The 24,957-nt window shown below is 41.4% G+C and overlaps 3 protein-coding genes across 3 annotated transcripts in view; 1 reads left to right on the top strand and 2 right to left on the bottom strand.

Annotated features, from left to right (window-relative positions):
* Positions 1 to 4,209, top strand: part of si:ch1073-396h14.1 (disintegrin and metalloproteinase domain-containing protein 10) — a 30,879-nt gene extending 26,670 nt beyond the window's left edge. Inside the window, exons 13-15 of the mRNA XM_040052982.1 lie at positions 457 to 556; positions 928 to 1,148; positions 2,807 to 4,209. Coding sequence (XP_039908916.1) covers positions 457 to 556; positions 928 to 1,148; positions 2,807 to 2,911 — 426 coding nt within the window. The 3' untranslated portion in view covers positions 2,912 to 4,209. The remainder of the gene's footprint in view (positions 1 to 456; positions 557 to 927; positions 1,149 to 2,806) is intronic.
* LOC120747255 (lipoprotein lipase) lies at positions 3,859 to 9,515 on the bottom strand. Its single transcript, XM_040052986.1, has 10 exons — positions 9,267 to 9,515; positions 8,232 to 8,428; positions 7,785 to 7,964; positions 7,475 to 7,586; positions 7,147 to 7,380; positions 6,437 to 6,679; positions 6,076 to 6,196; positions 5,559 to 5,777; positions 5,200 to 5,307; positions 3,859 to 5,108 (listed from the first exon to the last, which is right to left on the bottom strand). Exons 1-10 carry the CDS (start codon positions 9,364 to 9,366, stop codon positions 5,087 to 5,089), a joined length of 1,536 nt encoding a protein of 511 aa, XP_039908920.1. The 5' UTR covers positions 9,367 to 9,515; the 3' UTR covers positions 3,859 to 5,086.
* A 4,621-nt stretch (positions 9,516 to 14,136) lies between these two features.
* On the bottom strand, positions 14,137 to 21,347 carry lpl (lipoprotein lipase). Its single transcript, XM_040052985.1, has 10 exons — positions 21,108 to 21,347; positions 20,139 to 20,344; positions 19,608 to 19,787; positions 18,994 to 19,105; positions 18,101 to 18,343; positions 17,267 to 17,509; positions 16,301 to 16,421; positions 15,961 to 16,143; positions 15,752 to 15,859; positions 14,137 to 15,194 (listed from the first exon to the last, which is right to left on the bottom strand). The coding sequence occupies exons 1-10, from the start codon at positions 21,205 to 21,207 to the stop codon at positions 15,143 to 15,145; spliced, it is 1,548 nt and encodes a 515-aa protein (XP_039908919.1). The 5' UTR covers positions 21,208 to 21,347; the 3' UTR covers positions 14,137 to 15,142.
* Between the last annotated feature and the right edge of the window lie 3,610 nt (positions 21,348 to 24,957).

The raw sequence follows: 24,957 nt of genomic DNA, 5'->3' as shown, positions 1-24,957 counted from the left end.
TAATATGGAGCACAGGCACATGGCTTGGGCTGTGAGGAAAGAAGCCCCGCCCACCTTTAGTTCAAATCTCCTGTTTGTGGGAGGTAGCCAATGAGATATAAGAAAGCTTAAATCGAGGGTCCAGTGTACGATAAATAAGGACCTTTATGAGCTCTGGTAGAGTCCAGTAATAAAAACACGGATCTGGAAACTAACATAATAGGTCCTCTTTAAAACATAAATATAGATATAAAAATTTTAATTCACTGCTAATTCGCATGACTGACATAAACTGTAAGGTAGTGAAATAATCCAATTACCTACCAATCGAGTCAATATTTTTGATCATCAACAATAGACGTACTGATATTGATGAACTTGAACTGGCTCTTATTTGTCTTAATTTCTTACATCATAGTTCTCTCCCAGCTTCTTCTGACTCTACATCCTAACTGTAGTATCTGTTTGTCTCTGAAGGTCTGCACTGGCTCGGTTTGTGTGAAGCACCGCCTGGAGAAGTGCGACTGTCCCGGAGACTCCATGAGGGAGAAATGCCACATGTGCTGCCAGAAGCCCGGTAACCACGGGAACATGTGTCCTCTGCTACAGAGGAATGTGTTTACACGCTGTGTCTCAACAACTCAGGCTGTGTTAATTAGTGCTGAGGTTACATTTCTAAATGATTGTGTTCTTTTAGACCAATCTGTGTTCACAGATCGTAGTTATTAAAGGTCAACTGTTTCTCAAACTCCGGTTTCCATTTCATATTGTCAAGTTTTGAGTAAGTGGCATATCTCTTTATGATATACACACACAGGCTGGTATTCGGCTCAAGAAACTTGCTTTTGTAAAGTATAAACAGTATTTATACTCTCTCTCTCGATGTGTGTGTGTGTGTGTAATGTTTCCGTAACTTGATTTGATTTCCTTTGTTTGTATTTCTTGCAGATCAGCCTGAGACTTGTGCGAGCACCACATCGTCTGTTCTGTCCGATCACTTCCACAAAAAAGTGTTGCCCCTGGTGGGTGGTGCGCCGTGCTCTGGAAACCGTGGATACTGCGACAAATTTCACGTATGCCGCATCCTCGATGCAGACGGCCCCATCGCGAGACTGAAGAACTCCTTTCTTCATTTGGATGACTTCGACGACGTGGGAGAGTGGATGAAGGTGGAATCTACATTAGTGCGATAACATCAGAATAAGATAAATACAATGATTGTCAGGTTTCGCTGCGTGGCAGGCACAGTTGGACCCAAGCTCAGGACCCAAAAAATTGCTTTATTTCTGAAGGTAATAGGGCAGAGTGGACACACCTGAGGAACACAGCTGAACAGAATCCGACTGACGAGACACGGGAAGCAAAACTGAACATGATACATAGGAGACCTTAGACTATTAAAATAAAACAGGAAGAAACACTGAGACTAAGACATGAGGGGTTGTAGCTGGGTCTAAATAAATACAAATCTGCCTACACCTCAAAAATGTATTCGATCTACACATGGCTATAAAACATGCAGCTTGTCTACTAGAAGCTCCTCTACTCTACTCATTGAAGTATACTCGCTCATCTGTATGAGTCTGTGAACTTTAGGCTAAAAGCTCTTAGGTATAAGAAAAGGTGCTTGTGAGAAAGATGGTTGTAGTAAGAAAGTACTTTTTGTGCTCAAATACAGAAGAAAAGTCCTCTTTCCTTCAGATTAGGTATGATCCAAAAAAGAGGTTTACGACTGACGGCCTGTAGATCCACGTGATGAGCCCATCCCATTATTTGGCTGATATGCATTTGGCAGCTGGAGAACATTTGTTTTCTCTATCGGGGCCATATGTTGTTCATATCTGGGTGTTCAGTGTTCAGTCTTAAAACAAAGTAGAGTCTTTTCTACAGTTTCTGGGTTGAAACGGTGTGGAAAGCACGTGCAGCAGGCCTTGAAGCATGTTTTCTTTCAGCCGGTGGATGCGTCAGAAGTGTTACTCAATCGGTAGAGTTACCCAAAAGATCAGCTACCATATGTGCTCCCTGTGTAACAAACAGGATGTTTAGCCATTGTGTTCATTTGAATAAAACAAGCAATTCAAAATAATATAGACCTTTTTTTTTAATCCCTCTTGGTATCCTATTGGTCACTGGGAGAAACTGTGCATTTCCCAACCAGTAGGTGAGTAGTTGCAGGAGGTTGTTGGCTGTCACTGTGTGACATCAGTCACAAAAGTCACAACCAGTGGAATACTCCCTTTTCCCTAGCAACTAGTGGTTGCTAGGTAGTCATCAGCCAGTATATAGGTTATTGTGACTGGGACCTAACCAGTATGAAACCACAAAGCATTATAGACTGAAACTTTTGAAGGAAGAAACTGTTTTGATGCTTCAAGTGGTGGAAAAAGTCGCACATGTAGTGTTTTAGTATCTGCTTCAAAAACAAAAAGAGACATGATTGCAAAAGAAAAGGTAGATTAATACTCAGTGATAACATTATAATGGCCTGTAATGCTATTTAATTATAACATTATTACTAAATAACAGCTTTGTATCCGTGATGGGTTCTAGCTGAGTGATGTTAGACTGATTTATTTAAGGGGGGGTAATAACTGAGGGAATAATATGAAAGTGAACAATAATGAACAATAAGGCAAAATCAGTGAGGTAATATTTTTGGTAAAGATATGAAAACCTTTGAACAATAAAATTATTGTTTCTGCTCAACATTTTAAATTAAAGATTAAATTAAAGATTTTTATTCTAGTGATCTTAATCTTAATCTTAAACCAAACGACACCAATGCTTCCAGCTTATTCGAAATCATGTTTCTGTTTATTCTCCTCAGGCTCACTGGTGGGCCATCCTGCTGGCTATCCTGACGCTGTCTGGAGTCATGGGCTGCACCGCCTGCCTCTGCAGCATTAAACTGGACACACGTAACTTGGAGTGACTTTTTATCCCTGAAGACTCTTGAATAAACGTCCTTTACCTGAGATCTTCAGGTGCCACGTCGAGGAGGATTCATCAGCTTTGTTCAACTGCCCAAAAACTCAGCCATGTTCACCGATGTCTTTGTGTAACTCTTCACATTTAGGAAAGGCGCAAGAGTCTCCTGTGATGTATGTGTTGTGGAAAATGTTGATTCTTCTGCTGCCAAATGTGGGTCAGTCAGCTGCCCCTCAGAAAGCTGAAGCACCGCTGCAATGTAAAGCCACCTGTCACTACAAAGCCTTAAATGCACGGAGCATGTTTAAGTCACTAATTTCAGCTATGAGGAGCATCCAGCTTTCCATCTCAACCATAGCAACACCTGCAACTGAAGGGTCTGCGTGTACATAGAGTTTGACGGTACTTTCTTTCAGTAGATACTATTTTGCAAATCTTTGGGCAAATACCGTGTTTTACTCCGCTACATTTATCTTCAATCTTCTTAACAACCTACATAACAGTTTAGAATAAGATATAAAACAAACTTATCTACGAGGTCAAACCAGCAAGTTCCAACCTTTGTGGTCCTGTAAGGAAGCAAAGTGTGGTTAAACTAAAGCTGACGCTGCAGTTTACGGTGTCCTTACTCAGCATATCTTTGGGGTCACCTTGACACATGTAGCCAAACACGTGTCACAACACCACAATTACAAGGACTTGCAGAAACAACACCGCTCGCTGGGCTGAATCCAGGACTGCTTGCACTTTTATATCAGAAACAGTTGTGAGTGTTTAAATTGTTAAAACTGTTTAGATCAAACACACTTGAATAATATTTTTTAACGGAACAAACAGCCTTGAGATGGTAAATAGGACTGATAATTATATTTTTTTTATACTGAGCCAGCAAGGAAGAAAAGTTGAGCATTTCTCTCGACCTTTAAAAAAATGCAAGCTCAAGATGACCTCTCAGGCGACACGCTGGTTTTATTAAAGAATTTATACAATACAGAGACGTATTTACAGCTATGTACAGTGATTACATGAACACACTTTTTATAGATCAAATTCACAGAGAGGTGAAAATATATAACTAGCAGCGCTCCATATAAGAGACTCCAGTATCTATATTATAGTATTTACAGTTATTGTACAGGTGAGTTGTTTTCTCTTTCCCTGTTTTAAGTGCAAAATACCTTTTTTTAAAAGTCACAATCATTACAGTACAATACCTCTGAAGAACTGAGGTTCAAGTATTGCTTACTAACTGGAAATGCGTAATTGAATGAGCATGAGCCAAAAAATAAAATCTTATCCACAGCAGACATTGCACTTTACAAAGACCACACATCACAAACATTAATAGAAGCTTTGCTTTCGAGCTCACACCGAATATTGCATACTCGTTAAAAGAAGGAAGCCATTTTTAGAAGAGTATCCAGCACTTCTTTGAGGTGACAGCTTCAAAGTAACGTCTTCTTGCAGGAGTGAAGCAGTAAAACATGCAAAAGCATTTAAAATAACACCTTTTTCAGCTTTGAGTACTTCAGTATAAGTTCATACAGTAAGAACAACGGACGCCGAGTTGGAAGGCAACAATAAAAAGCCGAAAAGTTCAGTTTGCAAGAGCTTGCTTCTGCTGCTTGTTTACAGTAAGGCACACTGATACGGGTCCTACAGTCACATACAGCGCTGAGAGTCACAGTGGTGAATGCTCGGTGACTTAGGTAACTTAGTACTTACTTAGGTAACACAAAAAGGTAACTAAACTGTAACCTACTGCTTAAAACACACAAAAAATACACCTTTAATATTATTTTTCCTCATTTTCAGAGGTGTCACTCTATTATATTTCACAGTGGTTCCTTTATATGAAATATTATTATTGTACTACACATCAGGGCATTAGTACCTCTACAACCAAACTTTGTTGATCTGGCCTGTAAGATTTACTAGTAGTACAACAATCAAGCAAAAGTCATTAAATTACTTTTTTTTTTTTTACAAAGTATGACATAGTATTCACATACATATTGTTTTAAACATTATACCTATTTGGATATATACAAGGTGATAAAGGCTTTCAGATATTTACTGGTGTATAAAAGTTACTAGTGTATAAATTATCTGCTAAGTGCTGAAATGGACGAAGGGGATGGTGGAGAGCGTCTTGTCTTCACGATCAGTGATTCAGTGATCAGTGGTTCTCCAGAGTTACTCTACGGACAGAAGCAGCAAATGTATTGTTATTTATCAGCGTTAGCAGTAATGCAATGGTAAAGAGTAGAGTTAACACAGAGGCAAGCTCACCTTCTTAGAGTTCGCTTTCTGTTCGTCCTCCACGGATCCTTACATTTAACAAACGTGAGCTCCTGTGTCAGCTTCTGAGCGTCAGGATCTTTTATGCAGAACACCATCCTGTGGGAGAAATTCATGAAATACTGCTTAACTGTGCGTGTTCAAGTAGCTCCGTGAGATTCTGCTTAAGCCTGTGCTTTAAGCTTGATATGTTTTAGCCATAAATCCCAGTAATAGACACATTTCTATGAGGTCCATCATGAAAACACCAACACTGGCATTTCAGGAAAACTCGAGGGAAGCCTCGAGTTTTTGTCTTCTGGCAGGCAGACATTATTTGGTAACTACACCTTTAATGTTCTGCAACTCACTTTTGTTGCGTCTCGCCCGCTCTAATGCGGATTTTGTGAACCGCCACGTTAGCGCCATCTGAGCTGCCAGACCACCAAGAGGAAACCATCTTCAGCATGCTTGACGCAGACCAGCCGTTTGTCTCCTCCCATTTAAACTTCAGCATCAGCAGGTCACCGATGTCTTTCTCCGTCACCAGCAGGAACGAATGGGTCTTATTTGTGACAATTTTCTCCTTTCTGCCAGACACAGACGGAAAGAAATGTTGATCTCCACGCATAGACATAGCCAGCATGTTTTATTTAACTGAGGCTTGTAAAGTATGTGCCATAAAAGATGATAAAATGGCGATGAAAGCACGCTGTAAAGGCCCAGCAGTGAAATGTGTTTGTGTGTGGTTGCCTCTTTCTGTTTATGGTTTCTGTCTCGTGCTGTTTTCTTTGATTACTGTGCAAGTGTTAAAAACAACTCGTAACTTGAAAAATGCAAGTCACTGTGCAGTAATTCTCCTTCATAAGGGTTCAAACCCTCACTCACAGTTTAAGCTGCAGGTTTTCAGCTTCTCCTCTGGTTCCATACAGTGAGACAGTAAGCGAGGGCTCCATAGCTGAGCTATTCACCTTACTGGAGAAGTGGATCTTCAGCTGATAGTGGTAAACTGCAAAACAAAGCAACAATTTGCACCATTTAAGGACCTGAAAGCATGCGTGTAAATTAACGTAATAAAACCGCTCCAGATTTAATGGGTTCAAGTTTCAGCCGAAGCAACTAGAATCTCAAAAGTCACCAAACCCAGAAAGTATGAGATGTTTTTTAGATTATTCTTTGCTTTTTGTTTCTGCAAATATATCAGCTTTCATGTGATAACAGCGATGATATTAAAGAGCATGCCGCTGACCTCTGAAAGGCATGGAGGATCGTGTCTTGGTGTACATCTGAACGCTGCGAGGCTTGCGGACCTTGCTGATGTCGTAGCCCACCGTGTTGCAGCGGCTTTTCCGGCAGCTCAGGCACATCCCGCGGTCGAACATGTCGTTGCTGCCACATCTGTACGCCATGGCCGCTTCCTGCTCGTTCAGCAGGGAGTCGATGAAGAGGTGAACCGAACGCTCGTGTTCACACTTGACGGCGTCCGACACAGCTGAGGAGGAAAGAAATGGATGAAATTTAATATCTGCTGTAATTCTCTACATTGCATACACATTACTTTTCCATTCAGTAGCTGACCGTGCTCCGGGTAAATTTACTTATTTTTAATCTGACCTTTCCTCAGCCATGTTTGGGACCCTCTGTTTATTTTCACACTGGTGTGAATGACGTCATTGTGCAGCTGTCATTAACAATGTCCACTGCTAAGATATTAATGACAGCAGCAAGCAGTTACAAGCTTCTAGGCGGCACACTCTGTGTATAGGCACTTATGTGTTTCTAAAAAATGTGCTTAATTTTGTTTTATTGTGGCTGAACCTCTGATCTGATTGCTTCATAATAAAGTTCATTAACGCTTTAACTAACTTTACCTGTTTCTTACTCTCTTCGTAAAAGAATACAACAATCACTGTGCAGATACAGTAAAATCAGGGCTGCAGTCATTTTAGTTATTTTTACCAAATATTCCAAAGTTGGCGATCTTCTCCAGCGCTCCCCTGAGGTTGCAGCCCGGCTGGTAGCTGCCTCCGTTGGGGTAAATGTCCACGTGGCCGACGGGCTGCTGGATTCCGATGCTGAGACCCAAAGAGCCGCGTGTGAAGGTGTGAAGGACATCCACGAAGTGAGCATCATCTGGGGAGAGGCGCCTGTGGGCGTGTTCGCCCTCGAAGTCGGGACCAGCGGGATCCAAACCTTCAGACGGAGACGAGGAGGACCAACATTACACGACTTTATTGTTGTGGTAATAGCTTTAAAACAAACATCTGAAATCTTCTGTCTTGTTTACCGGTGATTCTTCCGACTTTATTGGTTGCATGGCTGCCAGCAAATCCGGCCACATGGGCCCCGAGGCTGTAGCCAATCAGGTGAATGTTCTCAAGAGGCATGTTGGTGGTCTCCTTGAAAATCAAAAGTAATTAAGTTAAGGAGAGTGTAAGAAATACTCCACATTACCTTTGGGTTTAATTTCATTCGCTTTTTCTTTGTTACTCATATAAACACATCGTTTAAATACTTGAGGTTAAATAGCACTAACTCATCGATATTTTAATGAAAGGGCATTTAATGAGACCTGTGAAATCAAGAGCTTAACTAACCTCGATCCAATCGATGAACTGAGCGATCTCCTGCCCCACTGCTTTGGTTTTCTGAGCTGCGACCACATAGTGATTCTGAGCCGAGTTGAGCCAGTCCACCACGATGACGTTGGCCGTCTGCTCTCTCTCATACAGTGCCGATACCAGTTTAGGGATCCAGCTTTCAAACATACCACTCAGCTGTTGAAAAGACAAACAAACATCAATCCTGACAGGTGAAACTAGTGTACGCGTGTAATTTAAGCCACCTCCAGATCAACATGTCAGGGAATACTTTGGCTGGTTGTCAGTTAATATGATTGTTATTTTAGTGAGATGCTACCTCACCAGAATTTGGTGAAAGGTATTCCCGGTCTTTTATTCTCCTTTCGATTCAAAAGAAAACAAAGCTCTGGATATTTTGGAAAATAGGGGCAGGTTAAAACAAGCTGAAGCATCTCTGCTTACCGTCCAGCCATGGATTATGAGAAAGGTTTTGGAAGTGCCGTTGAAGGTGCAGGTTGCCAGGGAGTCGGGTTTTCCTGGAATGATGTAGCAGAGGTCATCATCGGGATGGGATGGCTTGCGGAGCGAGAATTTGGCAACAGTGGCATTGCTCTCAGCCTTGTGGTCAAAAAAGCCTTTCACAGGATCGAGGAAGTTACCTGACAGAGAAGATTATCCAGTTAGCTGGATGGTTTAAGAGGACATTATACTCTTAAAAAAATAAAGAAGGGGAAACAAATCCTCTGGCTTCCTGGTGTTTTGATCAGATATACAAATCTTATCTAATAGTCTGGCTGGAAAGTCTGAGAAGTCTGACCAGCTAGCTGAGTTGCTGGTGGCAATAAGGTCCGCCCCCAGGGCCCCTCAGAAAATGAGCTTCCACCTTAGAGGAGATCAAAGCTCAGGGGTTTAAGGGGTTCACTTGGTCAGGACTGAGCTCCACAGAGGCTCATAAGGGTTTCTCAGCTTTGTTCCTGCCATCTCACCGAATATAATCTGCCCAAGTTTCTGTGGTCCTGCTGGCACAGTCAGCTGACTGGGCTTTGTACTGATTTTCAAAGTGTGGGGAGGCGGAGACCAGACCCTTGCAAACAATTACCAAATGAAAGGCTCCAACAGTTTGAGGATCATATTGTGAAAATAAATAGACATGATGACACCCGGATAAATCAGTTTGTTGGGATAATTTGACAGTCTGACACATTTCAGTTTATTTCTCTAATTTCCAGCGTTAGCTTCAATTTCAGAGCGTCTCTTCCAGGGAATAGTAAGTGAGGAGAGTATCAGAGAGCACAGAGATGAGTTTAGTCATAGACACGTGACCTAAAGTATGTCCTATAGCGCGTTGATATCACTGGCAAGGTAGAAACTACTGTACACACACAAGCACTGCGCTTGGTTTTCACCAAGTTACAGTTACACGGGAATTTTCACCCACGTACCTGCAGAACTACAAACATACAGACCTAAATGTGGATGAAGTAACTGACAACTCACCAAAAATAGAATCGGCGAGCTCTTCCTCCAAGGACGTCACATTTTGCACAGCTGCATTCAACACCACGAAGCACAGAAACCGCACTTTCCACGCTCTCATTTCTTTTGCACTTTATTCCTTTTGGAGAAAATATCTTTAAGGACGAAATCAGTCAATGAAACGCCGCAGCCCGGGAGTGTACGCAGTCCTGTAGTAAGGAATAAGCCCGCGCGTCCTGTTGCGCGCAGTGCGCTGATATCTGAACCACCTTGAACTGTCTGCGTCTTAAATAGCGCTTCTGAAGTTCTGACAAGCCATTGGCTGCTGGCCTCGGGCGGGGAATGGAAAGTAAATGTGTAAACTAAACCATTAAGCCTGCTTTATGAGGAGCGATAGCAACAGTGTTTGGCAGTGTAGCGACTCATTGAACCCCGAGAAAGCGCTATTTATTTTTTAAATGCATTCAGTGTATGTTTCTACCACACGACCACGGCCAGATCAGCAGGAGACACTGATTAGCATAAATGTTTGCATTGTTGCAGTGCTTCCTGTGTGATTAACTAAATCTGTAAAGAAATGCACTTTCATATTTAAATAGTGTAACTAGGCTGAATTGTATACATACATGGCTTTAAACCGATTTTTATAAGTCAAAGGTTCCACATCATTCAGATCATTCATCGTCATGTTTGCAGGGCTCCACTACTCAGAAACAGTTCTTATTCAATATTATATTATTTTTTTAAACTGGAAAGATAAGACTGAAACTTAACTGAGCAATCAGTGAGGTTCTTGCAGTAAAGTTGGCCGCCATTGCTTTAAAACTCTGACCTTTGACCTATTACATGTGATAGGTCAATACCTAGCCTATTTACTTACCAAATAGGCTAGGTATTGCTGATACAAGTTTAAGATTATGGACACATATCCATGCAAGAGTAGCTGGCTTTACAGCTGCTGAGTTGTTGCCCAAAACGTCAGGACAAGACACTAAGAAAAACTGGGAAGGAGGCCGATGAGGTGATGGTGGAAGAGTCAGAAGCTTGTTAAAGTCAACTGCACCATTTGCAAGATATAAAAAAATAACTGGTGCAGTGACTGATATATACTATGTATGTTAGAGTGTGTAATAAATACAGTACATACCAAATTAATATAAGTTCGGATCTTTTTTTAAGTCCATTTTAATATAATTTTCTAAATAAATCCAAGTTCTTGATTCTGACTGCTAAACTGCTGCTACTTCACACTTTATTCACAAATCACTTGTGATCTGACTCAGACATGAGCACATATAAAATGATCATTTGTGAAATGGGACCCCCTGAAAGCTATTCCCATAAAAATGAGCGTTTGATGGAGCATCTAACTTGGAAAATGAGTAAAACCCTGCAAAATCAATAATAATACCCACTTTAAGCCTCACCTGGACTGGACACCAACAGTACAGTCTTGAGATTCCTGCCCAAGGGCTTCAACTCCCAGCGCACCTTGAGTCAGGTGATCTCAAGGTCTCAGAGTGGTTTCATCCAAAACTTGTAGTGCTAATGACACACGCCTTTTTTCACACCTGGGCTCATGTGATGATGCATATGATTAATAGTGGGTCAAGGACAACCACCTAAGGAACAACCCCGACTAGGGTTTAAAAACCTGGGACTCTCCACCCTTTGGTTTTAGAGAAGAAGCATTTTCAATGAGAGGTGAAATGTCTCCAAAACACTTAAAAGACAACTGTGACCTGGATGACCGAGAACCTACACAGAAATATTTTACATAATATCTTCATTTTTGCTCTGTTACATGAGGTGCAGGCCATACTGTGTAATAAAAGCTCCACTCCTCTTCTTCCTTTTGCACACACTCTCCAGATGTTGGTATTGCAACAAAACAGCTGGCTTCATTACTTTTTATTCTTCTTTGAATATGATTGGATTTTCCTTGAAAAACAGTGACTGCATTTGTTTTTCCACTCCTGCCTCTGCAGCCTTTTCAGGGGAAGCACTCGTCCCCTGGTGACTAAAGGGCAGTGAAGAACATGCCGGACCACAGCCAAGATTTGTTGGTTCCAGCTGAGATGAAAAATGGGCAAACAGTAATTCCTCCTTAAAGTTTGGAGACAACAGAATGTCTTTAATTTTATGTACTTCCAAGATTATTTCCCAAGCTGATTTCTAGGAACGGCACATGTTGCATATGAGAAAATCACACAAAAAAAGACGAACAGAGTAAAACTTTGTGTTTTTTAGGCTTATAGAAGACAGCAACAGCTTTAAACCAAGCAAAAATATGAAGAGTTAATTTGTTACCATTTATACATGCAGCGTTTTTCCTGAGCACTAGTTTCAGATTGGAGAGGGCAGCAGGAAAAATGTAAAAGTCATCTTTGTGGCTTCAACAACACTTGTTCACCAGCAACAGAAAGTCATGAGGGAAAGTTTCCACAGTGACCACAAGGACAAAAATGCTTTCCTGTACCTTGACCTTACACTTACTCACACCAAGTTCTGTTACAACTCTTTAACCTTCTTTGTGTCCCAGAAAAGTAAATGAGCAATGATGTTAGTGATACTTTATGAATAATGTGAAACGGACTCTAAGAAACTCTTTGGCTTGTTAGAAATCCTGTTATTCCCCAGTGACACTGCTAAAAGAAGAAAATACTGATTTCTACAGTCCCCTCACATTGGATCAGGCATTTTCAGAGTATCAGAATTATAGAAAATGAAACATTACAAACAAAGTCGGGGGAATTTTTGTTGTTTTGTTTGGAAGATTAAATCACGCCATGACCTGATCAACTTTAAAACTAAAACAGCCGTCAGCTGACATTCAGATTGTGCTTTGAGAGTTTAAACAACTAGAATATAAAAAAACATCCACATCTCATTTCATTATCCCGGTCCAGACTCCAAATGTTGCACAACAGCTTTCCTCTTTTTAGGAAAGTTTAGGTTTAGGTGAGCTGTGGGGCTGTGGGGGCACAGCAAACCCACACCTATTCAGGTTCAAGTGGATGTGTCTACACAGGGCATACAGCATTTTGGGCCTTTGGGACTACTACATGGTCCACAGTGTACTTACCCATAGAAAACCCACGTGGAGCCTCAAAGGGGGAAAAACTGCTGTGGGCCCTGCTTGGGCACCCATTTGAGGGCCATGTGGGATAAGTGTGGGGCTGCCTGTGCACACAGCCCTACAATCTACCCATAGCTACTCACTGTTGGTCAACATGGGCATGTTTGCTGGCACATTATTTATAAAGAGGAAACACCGTACAGGTGAATGTGAGTATTGTGGAAAAGATGAAACCAACAGAATATGTTGTTTTCATATTCTGTGAAAGTTCCCCAGATTGAGCCTCGGAGGAGACACACGTGAGGCCCCAGCACCGAAGTCCACAGTGTGGAGTGGGGCTGAGGTGTGCGTTACAGGTGTGCCCGCTGTGGACCCGTGCGGGAAAGCTGTTACTTTTAAGTAATATTACAGTCTTTATACACAAGGGTAGTAAAAAAAGAGTGTTTACATAAACAATTCTTCTTTAGGGTAAATCATCATCTGTTGCCAGGCAACATCATCTGTTGCCTGGCACCTTATCCTTAATTTTACAGTGCTGTGGTGAGCAGTGATTTATGCACCTATATGGCTTGAGTCCTCCTAGCTATGGAGTGTACTTTTAATGAAAAGAGCAAAAGCAGTTTTAAGAACTGTATCAGTGGTCGAAACCGTTTTAGCGGCTGCTCAGGAAATGGTAACATGTGGGAAGCTGAAAGTATCATTTATTAAAATATCCGAGCACCCATTCTCAGTCAAACTAAACTGAAATTGTTTGAAAATGTACAAGCATGGCTCTCTCCACAAATACAATCAAGTACCAGGCCGTAAAACTGCAAGTCAGCAAGTAGAGAGCATGAGTGTATCTCCAGAATTCTCAGGTTGCTATACTTTTAATTTATTATCAAAGTAATCTATATTTAATTAAATTCATTTGTATAATCACAGGTAGCACTCAAAGTGGCCAGAATATTTTTCTCGCTCTTTTCACAGCAAGATATTTTTTTCCTTGTCTTCACTAACATTCACGATTTCAGTTTGATCATTTCATGAATGCCACACATGCAGAAGCTTTACTGGAATGAAAATGTAACGTTAGCTTCTTCTTCTGCCTCAGTTTCACCATCCTCTGTAATGCCATTCCCCTCTCACTACATCCACAAATCTTCTCTGGAGTCTTCCTCATTTCCTCCTGCCTGACAGCGCCATATTCAACATCCTTCATCCAGGATCTCCACCATTCCTTCTCTCCAATCCAATCCATCTCAGTTTTGCTGCTCTAACTTTGTCTTCACACGGCCCAACCTGAGTGGTCACTCTGATATACTTATTTCTCAACCCGTCCATCAGCACTGCAAACAAGAAGGGGCTCAGAGTCTCAGAGGTTAGATAGGGCGTCATCTTGGCGCCCTATCTAACCTTCTCCATCAAAACTCTGAAAGCAAACATTGCATCTGCGCTGCACTGCTCCTCACTAATCATCACCCTTCGTCTTAACCTAGCTTCAACAGCTCTTCCCCATATCTTCATGATGTGGCTCATCGGCATCGCCACAGATCTGCACATCACTCCTTGTTCTTGAGAACTGGTACCAGAACACATTTGCTGCATTATTTATATGTATGAGTGATGCTGATACATGTAGCCTTCATTATAAGGCTCTGTTCTTTTGATAGCAAGGGCTGTTGACCCCTACCTAACCAGCATCTGCACATGCTCAAAGTAGCGGTTCCATCAACAGCTAGAACTGGGACCAATTTGATCGATCCTTCCAAGGTCTCGCCCACAAAAACACAAACCGCTTGAATTGTAAAAAAAATAGAGATGACAACGGGAGCCTGCCAAAATATATTACAGCTTTATATACAAATATATAAATGTACAATCAATAAATACAAGGTGAAGTAATCTTGAGATGTATTATGGCTGTCGTTTATGTCAGTCCATCACAAATCATAAAGGCTTGGGTGATTTTTTTGTAATGTTTGACCTTTTAGTATATGGCTATAATTGAGTGAAATGAGGTAAACTGTTTCAGGTGAGATGCTGTTGACCGAGAGGCGCACTTATCCTTTAAAATTTGATCAGTTTACCAAAACTAAAAAAAAATGCATATCCTTATTGGAGTGCAACCTCGATGATCTGAACTGCTTCGAGGAGCCTTTTAAAGTGACCAGTGACACAATAACCAATAAAATCAAAGATCAAGCAAGACTTCAAAAGATCAGATATTACCATGTAGCTCATATTTGAAAAGATACTGATTAAGGTATTTACAAAGACCACTGTGATTCTCCATTCAGTAGATTGTAAATGCTTCTTTGGTCCCTGTTGATTGTTGGCAATTAGTGGTTAAGTAAAGACAAATGTTGGGCACAAAATAATCACTTTGGACATTTAAAAAACAAAAAACCGAACAAAGATGTGCCAAAATTATGCCTATCACTCTGGATTATTTAAACATCAATAATAATCCAAGTTCACAAAGGCTCAGAAAACACATCGCTTCTGTCAAAGTATATCAAAGTCGGTATAAACAGTACATATAGGATACAAAAAGCAAAAATAATGATTACAAAGCAGTTCAGCTACTTAAAAATGTCAGCACATCATCAAGAAGAAACATGCTACAGCAGCGTGATTTCTAGCACTGTGGATGAGGTTAAGTTGGTTGCACGGGAAGTTCAGTAAATACAAGAGCAGGAGAAGAAGAAAAAAACACAGCAAATCTCATATGTGTCCAGTTATTTGCGAAGGCTTTCCCAGCGTTGCTGTGTGCTGCCCATCTTTGGCTACGTGTGAAGGGACAGATGATACGCGCGGTGGGTGTTTGAGTGCAACTTCAAGCGTCCTGCTGCCCAAAAAGGCTGCCCTTCGTTTTAAGCTTGTGCGCCCTGGGAAGAAGAAGAGTAGAATGAGACATCTTGTCTTTGATAATACGAAAACAAAGCTCGCAGGACCTAAAGAGTGCTATCTATAGGATTCAAATGTGATAAATGTTTTATTCTTGTTGCTCTTGTTTTCAGATTTCATCTCCTCCTGGCCTCCACAGTTTCCTCTGTCACGCAAACCACCTGCTTGCCCTCTCTCACCACATCCACAAACATCTTCGGGCCGTCCTCCTTTCATCTTGCCTGGTAACTCCTCCCCTCTTAATACCTCCAGTAATTCTCCTCTTTGCATGTCTAAACCTGCTCAATCTCCCCTGAACTACCTAATGTCTCTTCCTAAAACTCTTTCTAATACATTTGTAACTGTTAATTAAAGTTTAATTATCTATTTCTGTGGTTCAGGTTTGATTTACTCATTTTTCCACTTCCTCCAATTTATCAGCTCAGGGGAAAATTGAGTTCTCTACATCTCTCTAACAAGATAAATCTACTTTTTACATTTAGGCAAACACTTAAAGATTTTATTTAAAGTAGAAAATGTTTCACTGTCTTTAACTTACAGTTTTTCTTTACGGCTCTGTTTGTCTTCCTTTGACTTGACAAAGACGGCGTTCTCTCCTCCCCGGGTGAGGTCAACAAACTCTCCGTCCTTTGCATTGAAGATCACCCTGAATACACACAGAGAAAAAAAAAACATTATTATCATCCTAAATGATTATTTTTCCGTCACAAGACTGCAGTGCGTGAATGTCAGCAGGTCTGAACTTACTTGGACTGAGTCTCTCCACACTTGATGCGAAGTTTTCGGATGTTGAACTTGGCGCTGCCCCACCAGTTTGGCCAGCTGATGTACGCATCCCGCTCCCAGCGCAGCTTCACGATCATCAGGTCTCCGATATCCGTGTCGGTGGTGATGAGGAAGGATTGAGTGGTGTTACTGTTCAGGGCTGGTCTGCAAGGTTAAGACAAGAGAAGCTGCTCAGATTTGAAGGTTCTCTACACGGATTGTTAGATTTGTCTACCTTTTCTTGTAATCTACATGCGCACGTCTTTGCAAACTTGGTTTTAAAGTTATAAAAGTAAATATGTATGCTGTTTAATGTACTCACAGAACAAAAGGAATATCTTCCTTCTCTCCATTTGTTCCATACAGGGAAATCTTCATTGGCTGCTCCGTGAAGCTCTGCTTGTTCTGGCTGAAGAAATGTGCCTTCACCTGGTAGTGGAAAACTGTAAGAGGGGGGGATCCAGTTGTTAGAGATTAGCCCACTTCTCTTATTTGACTGCTCCAAGTTTGTTTATCACTAGAAAAGCTTATGTAACCTGGACCTTTCTCTATCTCAGTGTGACCTTTACAGACTGGCATTTAAAACACGGATTTGCGGTAAATCCTGGCTGGTTTCATTTGCAAAGCCACATAAATGACTAACAGCCAGATTCCCAGACACGGCTCAAGACGTGTACCAGATTAGAGGAAAAATTCAATAAAGATCTTTGTTGAAAAAAGTCACTGAGTGGCGAATGAGGCTTGATCCACGTTGGAGACCCTATGTATCTACAAAACATGCTAAGCTGTCCGCACAAAGTTTCTAACAATAACACTGTTGGCTTGTGTCAATAAACTTTTCCATTGCTGGTGTCCACTGGTCTCACTTTTCCTTAACATCCCCTCCAGATAAAGGAAACACCCATGACACCTTCTCGTAACCTTCTGAGTGCATGATACTTTTTGTACACGTGTCGTTGCAGTAAGTGTCACCTTTCCTGGTCCACAAATTGTGCACAGCAACACTACCAGTACTACCAGTAATTCCAGCTTCAGGAAACCACATGCACACTAAGAACACCACAGAACAGTAGCTCATAGACTGAGGATTACTTTAATAAAGTATGTGAATGGCTTAAATCATTATAATCCTCCATAAAGTACATAAAACCAGCTGGAATTTTCTTCAGCTGTTAAATGTTAAATTTAATCTCTTTTGCACTGCAGGGAGCATCCATTCATTCTGCTTTAATATCACTGACAGATACTCAAATCTTTTCACGTGCACATCCTTTTTCCTGGTTTTTACCTTTGAAAGGCATCGTTCCACGAGTCTTGAGGTACATCGTTGTGCTGCGGGCCGTGCGGACTTTTTTCACGTTGTAGCCGATCTTGTTGCAGCGGTTCTTCCTGCAGCTGAGGCACATTCCCTTGTTGAAGGTGTCTTTGGAGTTGCATCGGAAGGCCACGCTCTGCTGCTCGATGTTCAGCAGAGAGTCGATGAACAGGTGGATGGAGCGCTCGTGGGAGCATTTGACAAGCTGGTCCATATCTGCGAAACAGAGAGCAAAGAACGTGTAAGGTTTCTGCACGTCGCCCAGGTAACGTCACGCAAACATGGAAAATTACTTCCTCGTGTTGGACTTTTACTGTTTTTTTTAACACATGCTGACCCACAAGCCATTTCCCACTTAGTTCTGCTCTGCTCTGTTAAAGTACAACAGCTGAGGGGGCAGAACATCAAGAGGTACTTTAATCTCTGTCACAGTGCAAGTCTGTTATGACTGGAGGCAAACACGCTTTAACTGCGGCCCTGAAAGCTTTCATACAGTCAGTGTCTGTTGATGCCACGTAAACTTACAAGAACTGTTACAGACATTCGTTAAACCGATCGTTTATACAATTTAACCGATCACCATTATCTTCTGTTTTTGCTCATTATACTGAACATAAACACTCACTCTTGGTGTTGAAGAGCAAAGATTATGAGATGCTGCATATGCTGTTATGAATCCAGGTTATATTTGTATTTGGCTGTGTGTTATCATCAGTAATCAAATCAAACCTAAACAAAGTGCTTCAAAGTGAATATTTGTAAAAGTGCAGTCAAGAGCAAAAATCAGGGAGGGTTTGTATGTCATACTTTGGAGGCCTTTGATTCCTTCTAATGCAATTCCCATCAAAGTGTTCTGGATGTCGCAGCCTGGCTGGAAGGTGCCTCCGTTGGGGTAAATATCTATGTGACCCACTGGTCTCTGGATGCCAATACTGCGGTCCGGGGAGCCCCTGGTGTTGGTGTGCAGGACATCCACAAACTGGGCATCGCCTCGGGACAGTGTGCTCTGTTCATCCGCGTGCTCGAACGTGGGGCCGGCGGGATCCAGACCTGGAGAAAAAGAGGGATTTGCGTTTTTTTTACTGTGTCACAACAAAGAAAATATGGAGAGATTTGGATGTACTAGAAGAAAGCGATCACTTTTATAGATCGATTTACTAACAGAGCTGCACATTAAAGTATTTTGGCCTTTTACTGCACCTATGCAGAACCGCTGAAGCTCAAAACAATGTGAGGCAGTGAGTGTGGGTTCTTAATGGGCGCAGCTCTTAGATCACAGTAAACACACCATTATTCTTGGCAGGTCAGACGGATTTCAAAGCTGGAGCAACGTCATAGTGGCAAAAAAAACCTGGAGCCACTAGCTGGCAGGAGCTCAGTAGATGTAGATACACATGCATGCCCAGATTATGTTTCACTGGCATGCCGAGGTGCTTTTAAGAGCGGCACTGGAAAAAAATACTCATGCATATGGTATGGTATGTTAACACACAGGCACTTACACTATATTTAGTATTTAATGGTATCTGAAAACAGGTCACAGTGCTTACAGCTAAAACACCTTACACAATCCTAACTGTAATGATGCAGTTGTGTGAGACTGTGCTGTCAGTCGGAACAGAGGGCAACACTGACCCATTGTGCTAATAAATCTATAATGTGAGCAGATAATAATCCATTTGATATCTTAATGCTCTTACCTGTGATCCGGCTGATTTTGTGGTTGGTAAGGTCTCCGGCAATTCCAGCAACATGCGCTCCCAGACTATAACCCAGCAGATGAACTCTGTCCCAGGGCAACTGCAGCTCGTTCTGAAAGGTAAGAAATGCGTCAGAAGAACATATTACTCTCCCTTAAAACAGTTTGCAGAGAATCCTGCAGACTTGCAAGAGGGATCGAAACTATCTTTAGGTTATAGCTTTTCCAAATGTTCACAGAATTTTGGAAATCCTCCAAAAAAGGGGATCATTTTATGTAATTTGGGGTTTGCCAAATCTTTGCAAGCTTCATGTAAACAAATTCTTCACGCCAGTTCCCCTTTTAGCCTTGTTCAAACCAAAGCTGCGCTCCACTAAGCCTTGTTGTGAGCCACAAACGCGGTCATAAAATATTTTTATTGGCATTTAAAATCATAACCAGTAGGAAAACATATCCGCAGCAGCACCACGGGGTACAAAACATTACATCATGTAAAGCAACTTTCTCTGGCAGCACACTGACGACAAGTCAGCGCTGTGGTAACATGGCTGTCCAGAAAGAAAAAAAATGTGTTAAGTTAGTTGTCAACCGCTGCTTATCTGTGAGAGCACTCACTTGTATCCAGGTAACAAACTTGGCGACGTCACGACCCACTAGTTTGGTGTAGGCGGCAGAGGTCGGGTAGTGCTGGTTGGCTCGGGACAGCCAGTCCACCACAATCACATTAGCAGTGGGTACACGGTCATACAGAGCAGACACCAGCTTGGGCACCCAGCTCTCAAACATCCCTGTTACCTACAGGAACACACAAAGCTAGTGTGAGCTCAACTGCAGTATGGCATGATTTATTCTTGCCTTAGCCCTCGCTCTGTGTCCTGTTGTTGGAGAACAGCCAAAGCATCATCAGGTTCAAATCTTGCTGCCTGACTGGCCATAAATCACATGAAAACAGAAAATGCACGGACTTCCTATCATTCCTTACCCAGCCTGTTTCCTCTTACAAGTGTAGCTTTGTATTAAGTTTACAATTCTGCCCCAAAAATAATAGTACAATTGGTAGGTTTGGTTTTTCAACATCAGAACAAAGTATTTCTGTCATTTGCAAAGAGCAAAACATGGCTGTCAAGTGTGCTCAGTGTGACATACCGTCCAGCCGTGTATCACAATGAAGGTCTGTGTTTCTGGATTAAAGTTGCACTCCTTGATGGTTTCCGGCCTCCCAGGTACTATGTAACACATGTCATCATCCGGGGTGTCTGCGGTGCGCAGGGAGAACTTGGACACGATGTCGGTGAAGTCGGTGAGCCATTCAGTGGTATTCAGCAGTTGATCAATGGTGACTGTGGTGTTTGCTGTTACAACACACACAAACAAGCGGTGCTGGATTGTTATGATATGACAGAAAAGCGGGTGTCTGTTGACAGGTGAGACAAAGACACTTTTTTACGCTGTTATTAAGTTTCAGTTAAATGCAGCTTTTCAATAATGACGGAAAACTCTTCAAAACAATACGGTGACATAGTTTTTTAATTAAGTGAATCAGCATCATTCTTACGCCTCGGACTGCTGATGCATAAAGCATTGTGAGCGGTGGAGCAGTAGGAGTGTAAAGCGTGGCGGTGTCGCCCCCTTTTGTCTCCTGGATTCCCACCAACACAAGTTTTGAAAGTTTCGTGAAAAAATGAAGAATGTGGATTTTCCGGAAATAAAACTGGATCTTGTAAAGTAAACAATAATAACTTTTTCCCTATGAGACAGACTATGAAACTGAATTTGCGCTGTAACTTAATTAAATATGAGCATCGTGTTTTTCTACTCTAATATTTTTCATGTTTTATAATAAAACTGTGAAAATAAATGTGCGAATATTTTTTGCTTTTAGTTTTTCCTGTGTTGATGCCTTCTGCTTTACTCTTTCCTCGGACAAAAGCCTCTTGGCCGCAGTCACACATGGAGCTAAAGACCTAAACTCCGTCCGCTTATTACGAGGTTATTACCGGTCAACACGGTGCAGCGCGCATTAATTAACCTGCATCCATTTACTTAAACAGAGCAGCATCGGGGTAATATGATAATAATAATCTAAGATAAATAAAAAGTATCTCAGCCACTTACCAAAAGCGGTGGTGTTGGATTCAAGGTCTGAAGAAAAAGTTGCAAAGATTTTTCCCAAAATTATCCAAGCAGTTAAAAAGCAGATATTTTGTTTTCCCATCTTATTGATGTGTTTCTTCGAAATGTTGCTGGATGCTGGTGGAGCAGTTGTAGATCCAGTTGTTGTTGGACAGGTCAGAAAGTGGTGTGAAGCTGGACCTGAGGAGTGAAGTTGCTTATGGTCTGTCACAGTTGCCGCTACAGGTCATCTTTATTGGTGGCTTATTTGAATATTCAAGTACGATTGGCTGGAGGTTCGAGGGCGGAGACTGATGTTTACCCCAGCTCTGAGTGAGCGAGGAGAAGAACAGATCATCCACATCCTTTTACAGAAGAGCTGGCTGCACGGCAGAGTGTTTTATTTACGCGGTGATAACAGGGTTAGGTATGAATTACCATTCAAGACAATGGATTTTTAGGAAAACACCAAAGAGTTTCCTCACACTTCAGCCAAACAGTGACATTTAAAACAGCATATTAGACTCATTAACTGGTGTATGGATTTGGATGCATGTGTTATTATTTTATGCAACATATGATCATACTGCTGTCCGTCCTGATCAGGACATTCTTGTAAGAGACTTTTAATCTCAAGAGTTTTCCCCCTAGAAGGTTAAATAAAAAAAAATTATGATCGACCTTAGTGAATTAATATAAAAATGTTACCAAAAAAATTAAAAAAGTATATTCAGAATCTTTACAATCTGCAGCTAAACGTCTTGCTGTAAGTTTGTGCTTCAAATAAAAGTGAACAAAAATGAGGGCAGGGGAAAAACAGCCCACTGAGTCATGACTTTAGTTGGGCAATGAACAATCACGCAGTCAGACAGTGCGGATCGAGGCAGGGGAATGAATCCAATGAAAACATGTTGTGTCAGCGTGGAAGTGAGTGTTGGTAATTTGGGTGGACTTAACCTTTTAAATATCCAGATGGAGAGACGTGTGCTTGTGGGGAAACATCACTTCTGTGAAGCCTCGAGCCTCGCGTGCCACAATAATAATTTTTTAATCATAGGCTACCTGTTGCCATGTTTTGTTAGTAGAGGTCGCTCCGTCTTTATGGTAACACTACAAGTACTGGCTTTAAATACTGGAGTACATATTTCATAAGTTAAATATTCATTTTCTAGGTTTTTCCTCCTGTGAATTTATGGCTCAGTTTCCTAGATTACGTTTAATTTTTAATGACTAATTAATGAAACTGGTCACAAGCCAGTGTACTCCTAATGCCAGCCCTGTCCATGTCCAGCACTAGGAGGCAGAAAAGGCATTCAGATTGTCACTAAGAAGAAAAATCATTTGTAAAACACAGAATAAAATATACAATTCATAATAAATGTATACTTATAAATGTATTATGAGCTTAAAAATACATTAACCTACTTGATGTTTCCTATTTCAAGATCAATAAATCGTCTACATCAATAAATCAAATCACTTTAAATTCTAAATATTTCTGCTTGTATCACTGATCTTTTCTTTTTTATTTCATATTCACATTTTTGACTACTTTGGCGGTGGTACTGGTATAAGTCTGATCTCAGCCAGGTGTTTTCTGCTTGTGGCATCATTACCCCAGCGGTTATTGTTGTGGAGTTGACAAAACAGAGCTTTTTGTAAACGGGAGAAGTGTTCCTTCTAACACATCTTGTGTAAAAAGGGGCATTTTAACCCTAACAGCGACGTTTTCCAAAACCAAACCAAACAGCTACTGAAAATAAAATGTAAAAAATGAAAATACAGCACGAGCCCTATGCAGGAACACAAACTTATGTCTTCTTGATCAAAAATCTTGTGATGTATTCGCTGCAGACATGCCAACAAAGATGCTGCGCTGCAAGTTGAGAAACCACACTAGAGGGGGGACCCAATGCATTAAAACATGACAATGCTTCTTATCAAGCATGATGAAGTGGGAGTGAAAGCGTGTTGACACAAAACAGATCCGAAGAAGCGCATCGACAAAGTCTTTGAAAATGCGCACGGGGCAGTGAAAAAAATCCCAAAGAGATGTGAATCTGGAGATCTTTCTCCCGTGTGAGTTGAAGGCTTTCGCATCTTTGTGCCCTCTCTGGCCCAACCTCTGATAATCTGTCCATGCCTTCAGCATACCTCCAGCAGATCAGAACAGCGTGGGTGTGCTACACACATAATTATGGAAGACTTTTATGTTCTTTCCAACAGAAACCACACCATCACTCACCACACGGCATATAGCATTTTACAGCCTGTTAAATCCCCTCACTCACATTATGGATATGTGCTTCGGATTCTTGCTAAATAAATGAGTGAACGACAGATACCTGAGTGGCAGTGGATTTTGTGGATACGCCATCTGTTCTTATCGGACAACCCTGTTGAGATTGTGGATTCATAGAGTCAGCACCTTATCATCTACATCAGTCATAGTCAGGAGGTCAAGTCCATTCCCCTTAAAGTGACCTCCTCCATTACAGAGCCCCCTCTCTCATTGGTGGACCTCTGGTGAGCCATCAACTGTGTAGCAACGCCAAAAGCACGACGTGGTGTCTAATGCTTCACAGTGTCTTTGTTCTCTTTGGGTTTAGAAGAAGAATTTAATACCATTTCCCACCCCTATACCATATATAAATATAACAAGCTGCTTAGATGCATGTGCATACTTAAAGCCTTTTAGTGAGGGCCTCGGGGGAACCAAAGCAGCAGTGAAATCAAAAGCATGTGGATGTTACGAGAACTGCATTTCACTTTTACAATGATTTTCATGCCAAAACACCTGTGTGAGAATATTTTGTGCCTCTCTTCTCCAGACAGAGGCCAACAAACACAGGCTGACTTTTAACCTAGATTACCCACAATGTAATTGTATAGTGTGTTCTCTGTTGTAAGCAAAGTTTATCTGTTTGATGTGAAAGATTAAAATATGTGGAGACTGAAAAGGATTGTGCACATTCTGCACACCTTTTCCCCAACACTAAGTTGTTTAATTGACAAAAACATTGCCCTTTTAAACGAGTATAAACAAATTCAATTTTAACGAATAAACCTTCCTCTCTGTGAATCTCTGACACAATATCTCAACAAATAAAAGAGAATAAGTAAGAATAAAAGCCAGCAAATGGGTAAAGTGGACCACAGAGACACCCAATCTGCTGCACTGACAGCAGAAATATCTTTACTTCAGTCTAAATGGAAAAAAAAAGTTTAATAAGTGTAAAAAAATATTGTAAATAAATAAAAACACAATAGCCTTTTTAAAATTAGTACTTTTTACTGCCATGAAAGTTTGCAAAGAAAGTGAGAAACTATGTGCTCAGTGTGGTCATGACTTTCATCCTGTGTCCGTTAATAGATTTCTTCTTCTTCTGCTTCTTCTTCGGGTTGCTCCCTTTAGGGGTCGCCACAGCAGATCTTCTGCCTTCATCTCACTTGCCTCTGTCACACCAACCATCTGCGTCGTCTCTCGCTACATCCCTGTACCTTCTCTGTGATCGTCTTCCTCTTTGCTTCCTGCCTGGCAGCTCAGTCTTTACCATCCTTTGTCCAATATTTCCACTATCCCTTCCTCTGCACATGTGTTTACAAGGAATAAAAAATAAATCACCCCTGCTCTGTTTTTCTTTATCTAAATATAATCCTTTTGTTTGTGTATGTGTGTGAAAGCTTGTGTGTGTCAGTGAATGCCAGGAAGGTGATGCTTATGGCCTGACCAACAAGCCCAACCCAGTGATTAGACAGAAGAGCGACGCCTATCCTTCAGCCTTTGATCAGCCTCGATCTCTGCTTCTAGTGTGGTTACAGTACCTTGCCCCAAGGGGAGACACATGCAGAT

The sequence above is a fragment of the Simochromis diagramma genome, unplaced genomic scaffold, assembly GCF_900408965.1.
Source record: "Simochromis diagramma unplaced genomic scaffold, fSimDia1.1 OVJJ01000419.1, whole genome shotgun sequence".
NCBI classification, from domain to species: domain Eukaryota; kingdom Metazoa; phylum Chordata; class Actinopteri; order Cichliformes; family Cichlidae; genus Simochromis; species Simochromis diagramma.
The sequence above is the reverse complement of the archived record's forward strand: the minus strand, read 5'-3'. Positions and strand labels throughout refer to the sequence as shown.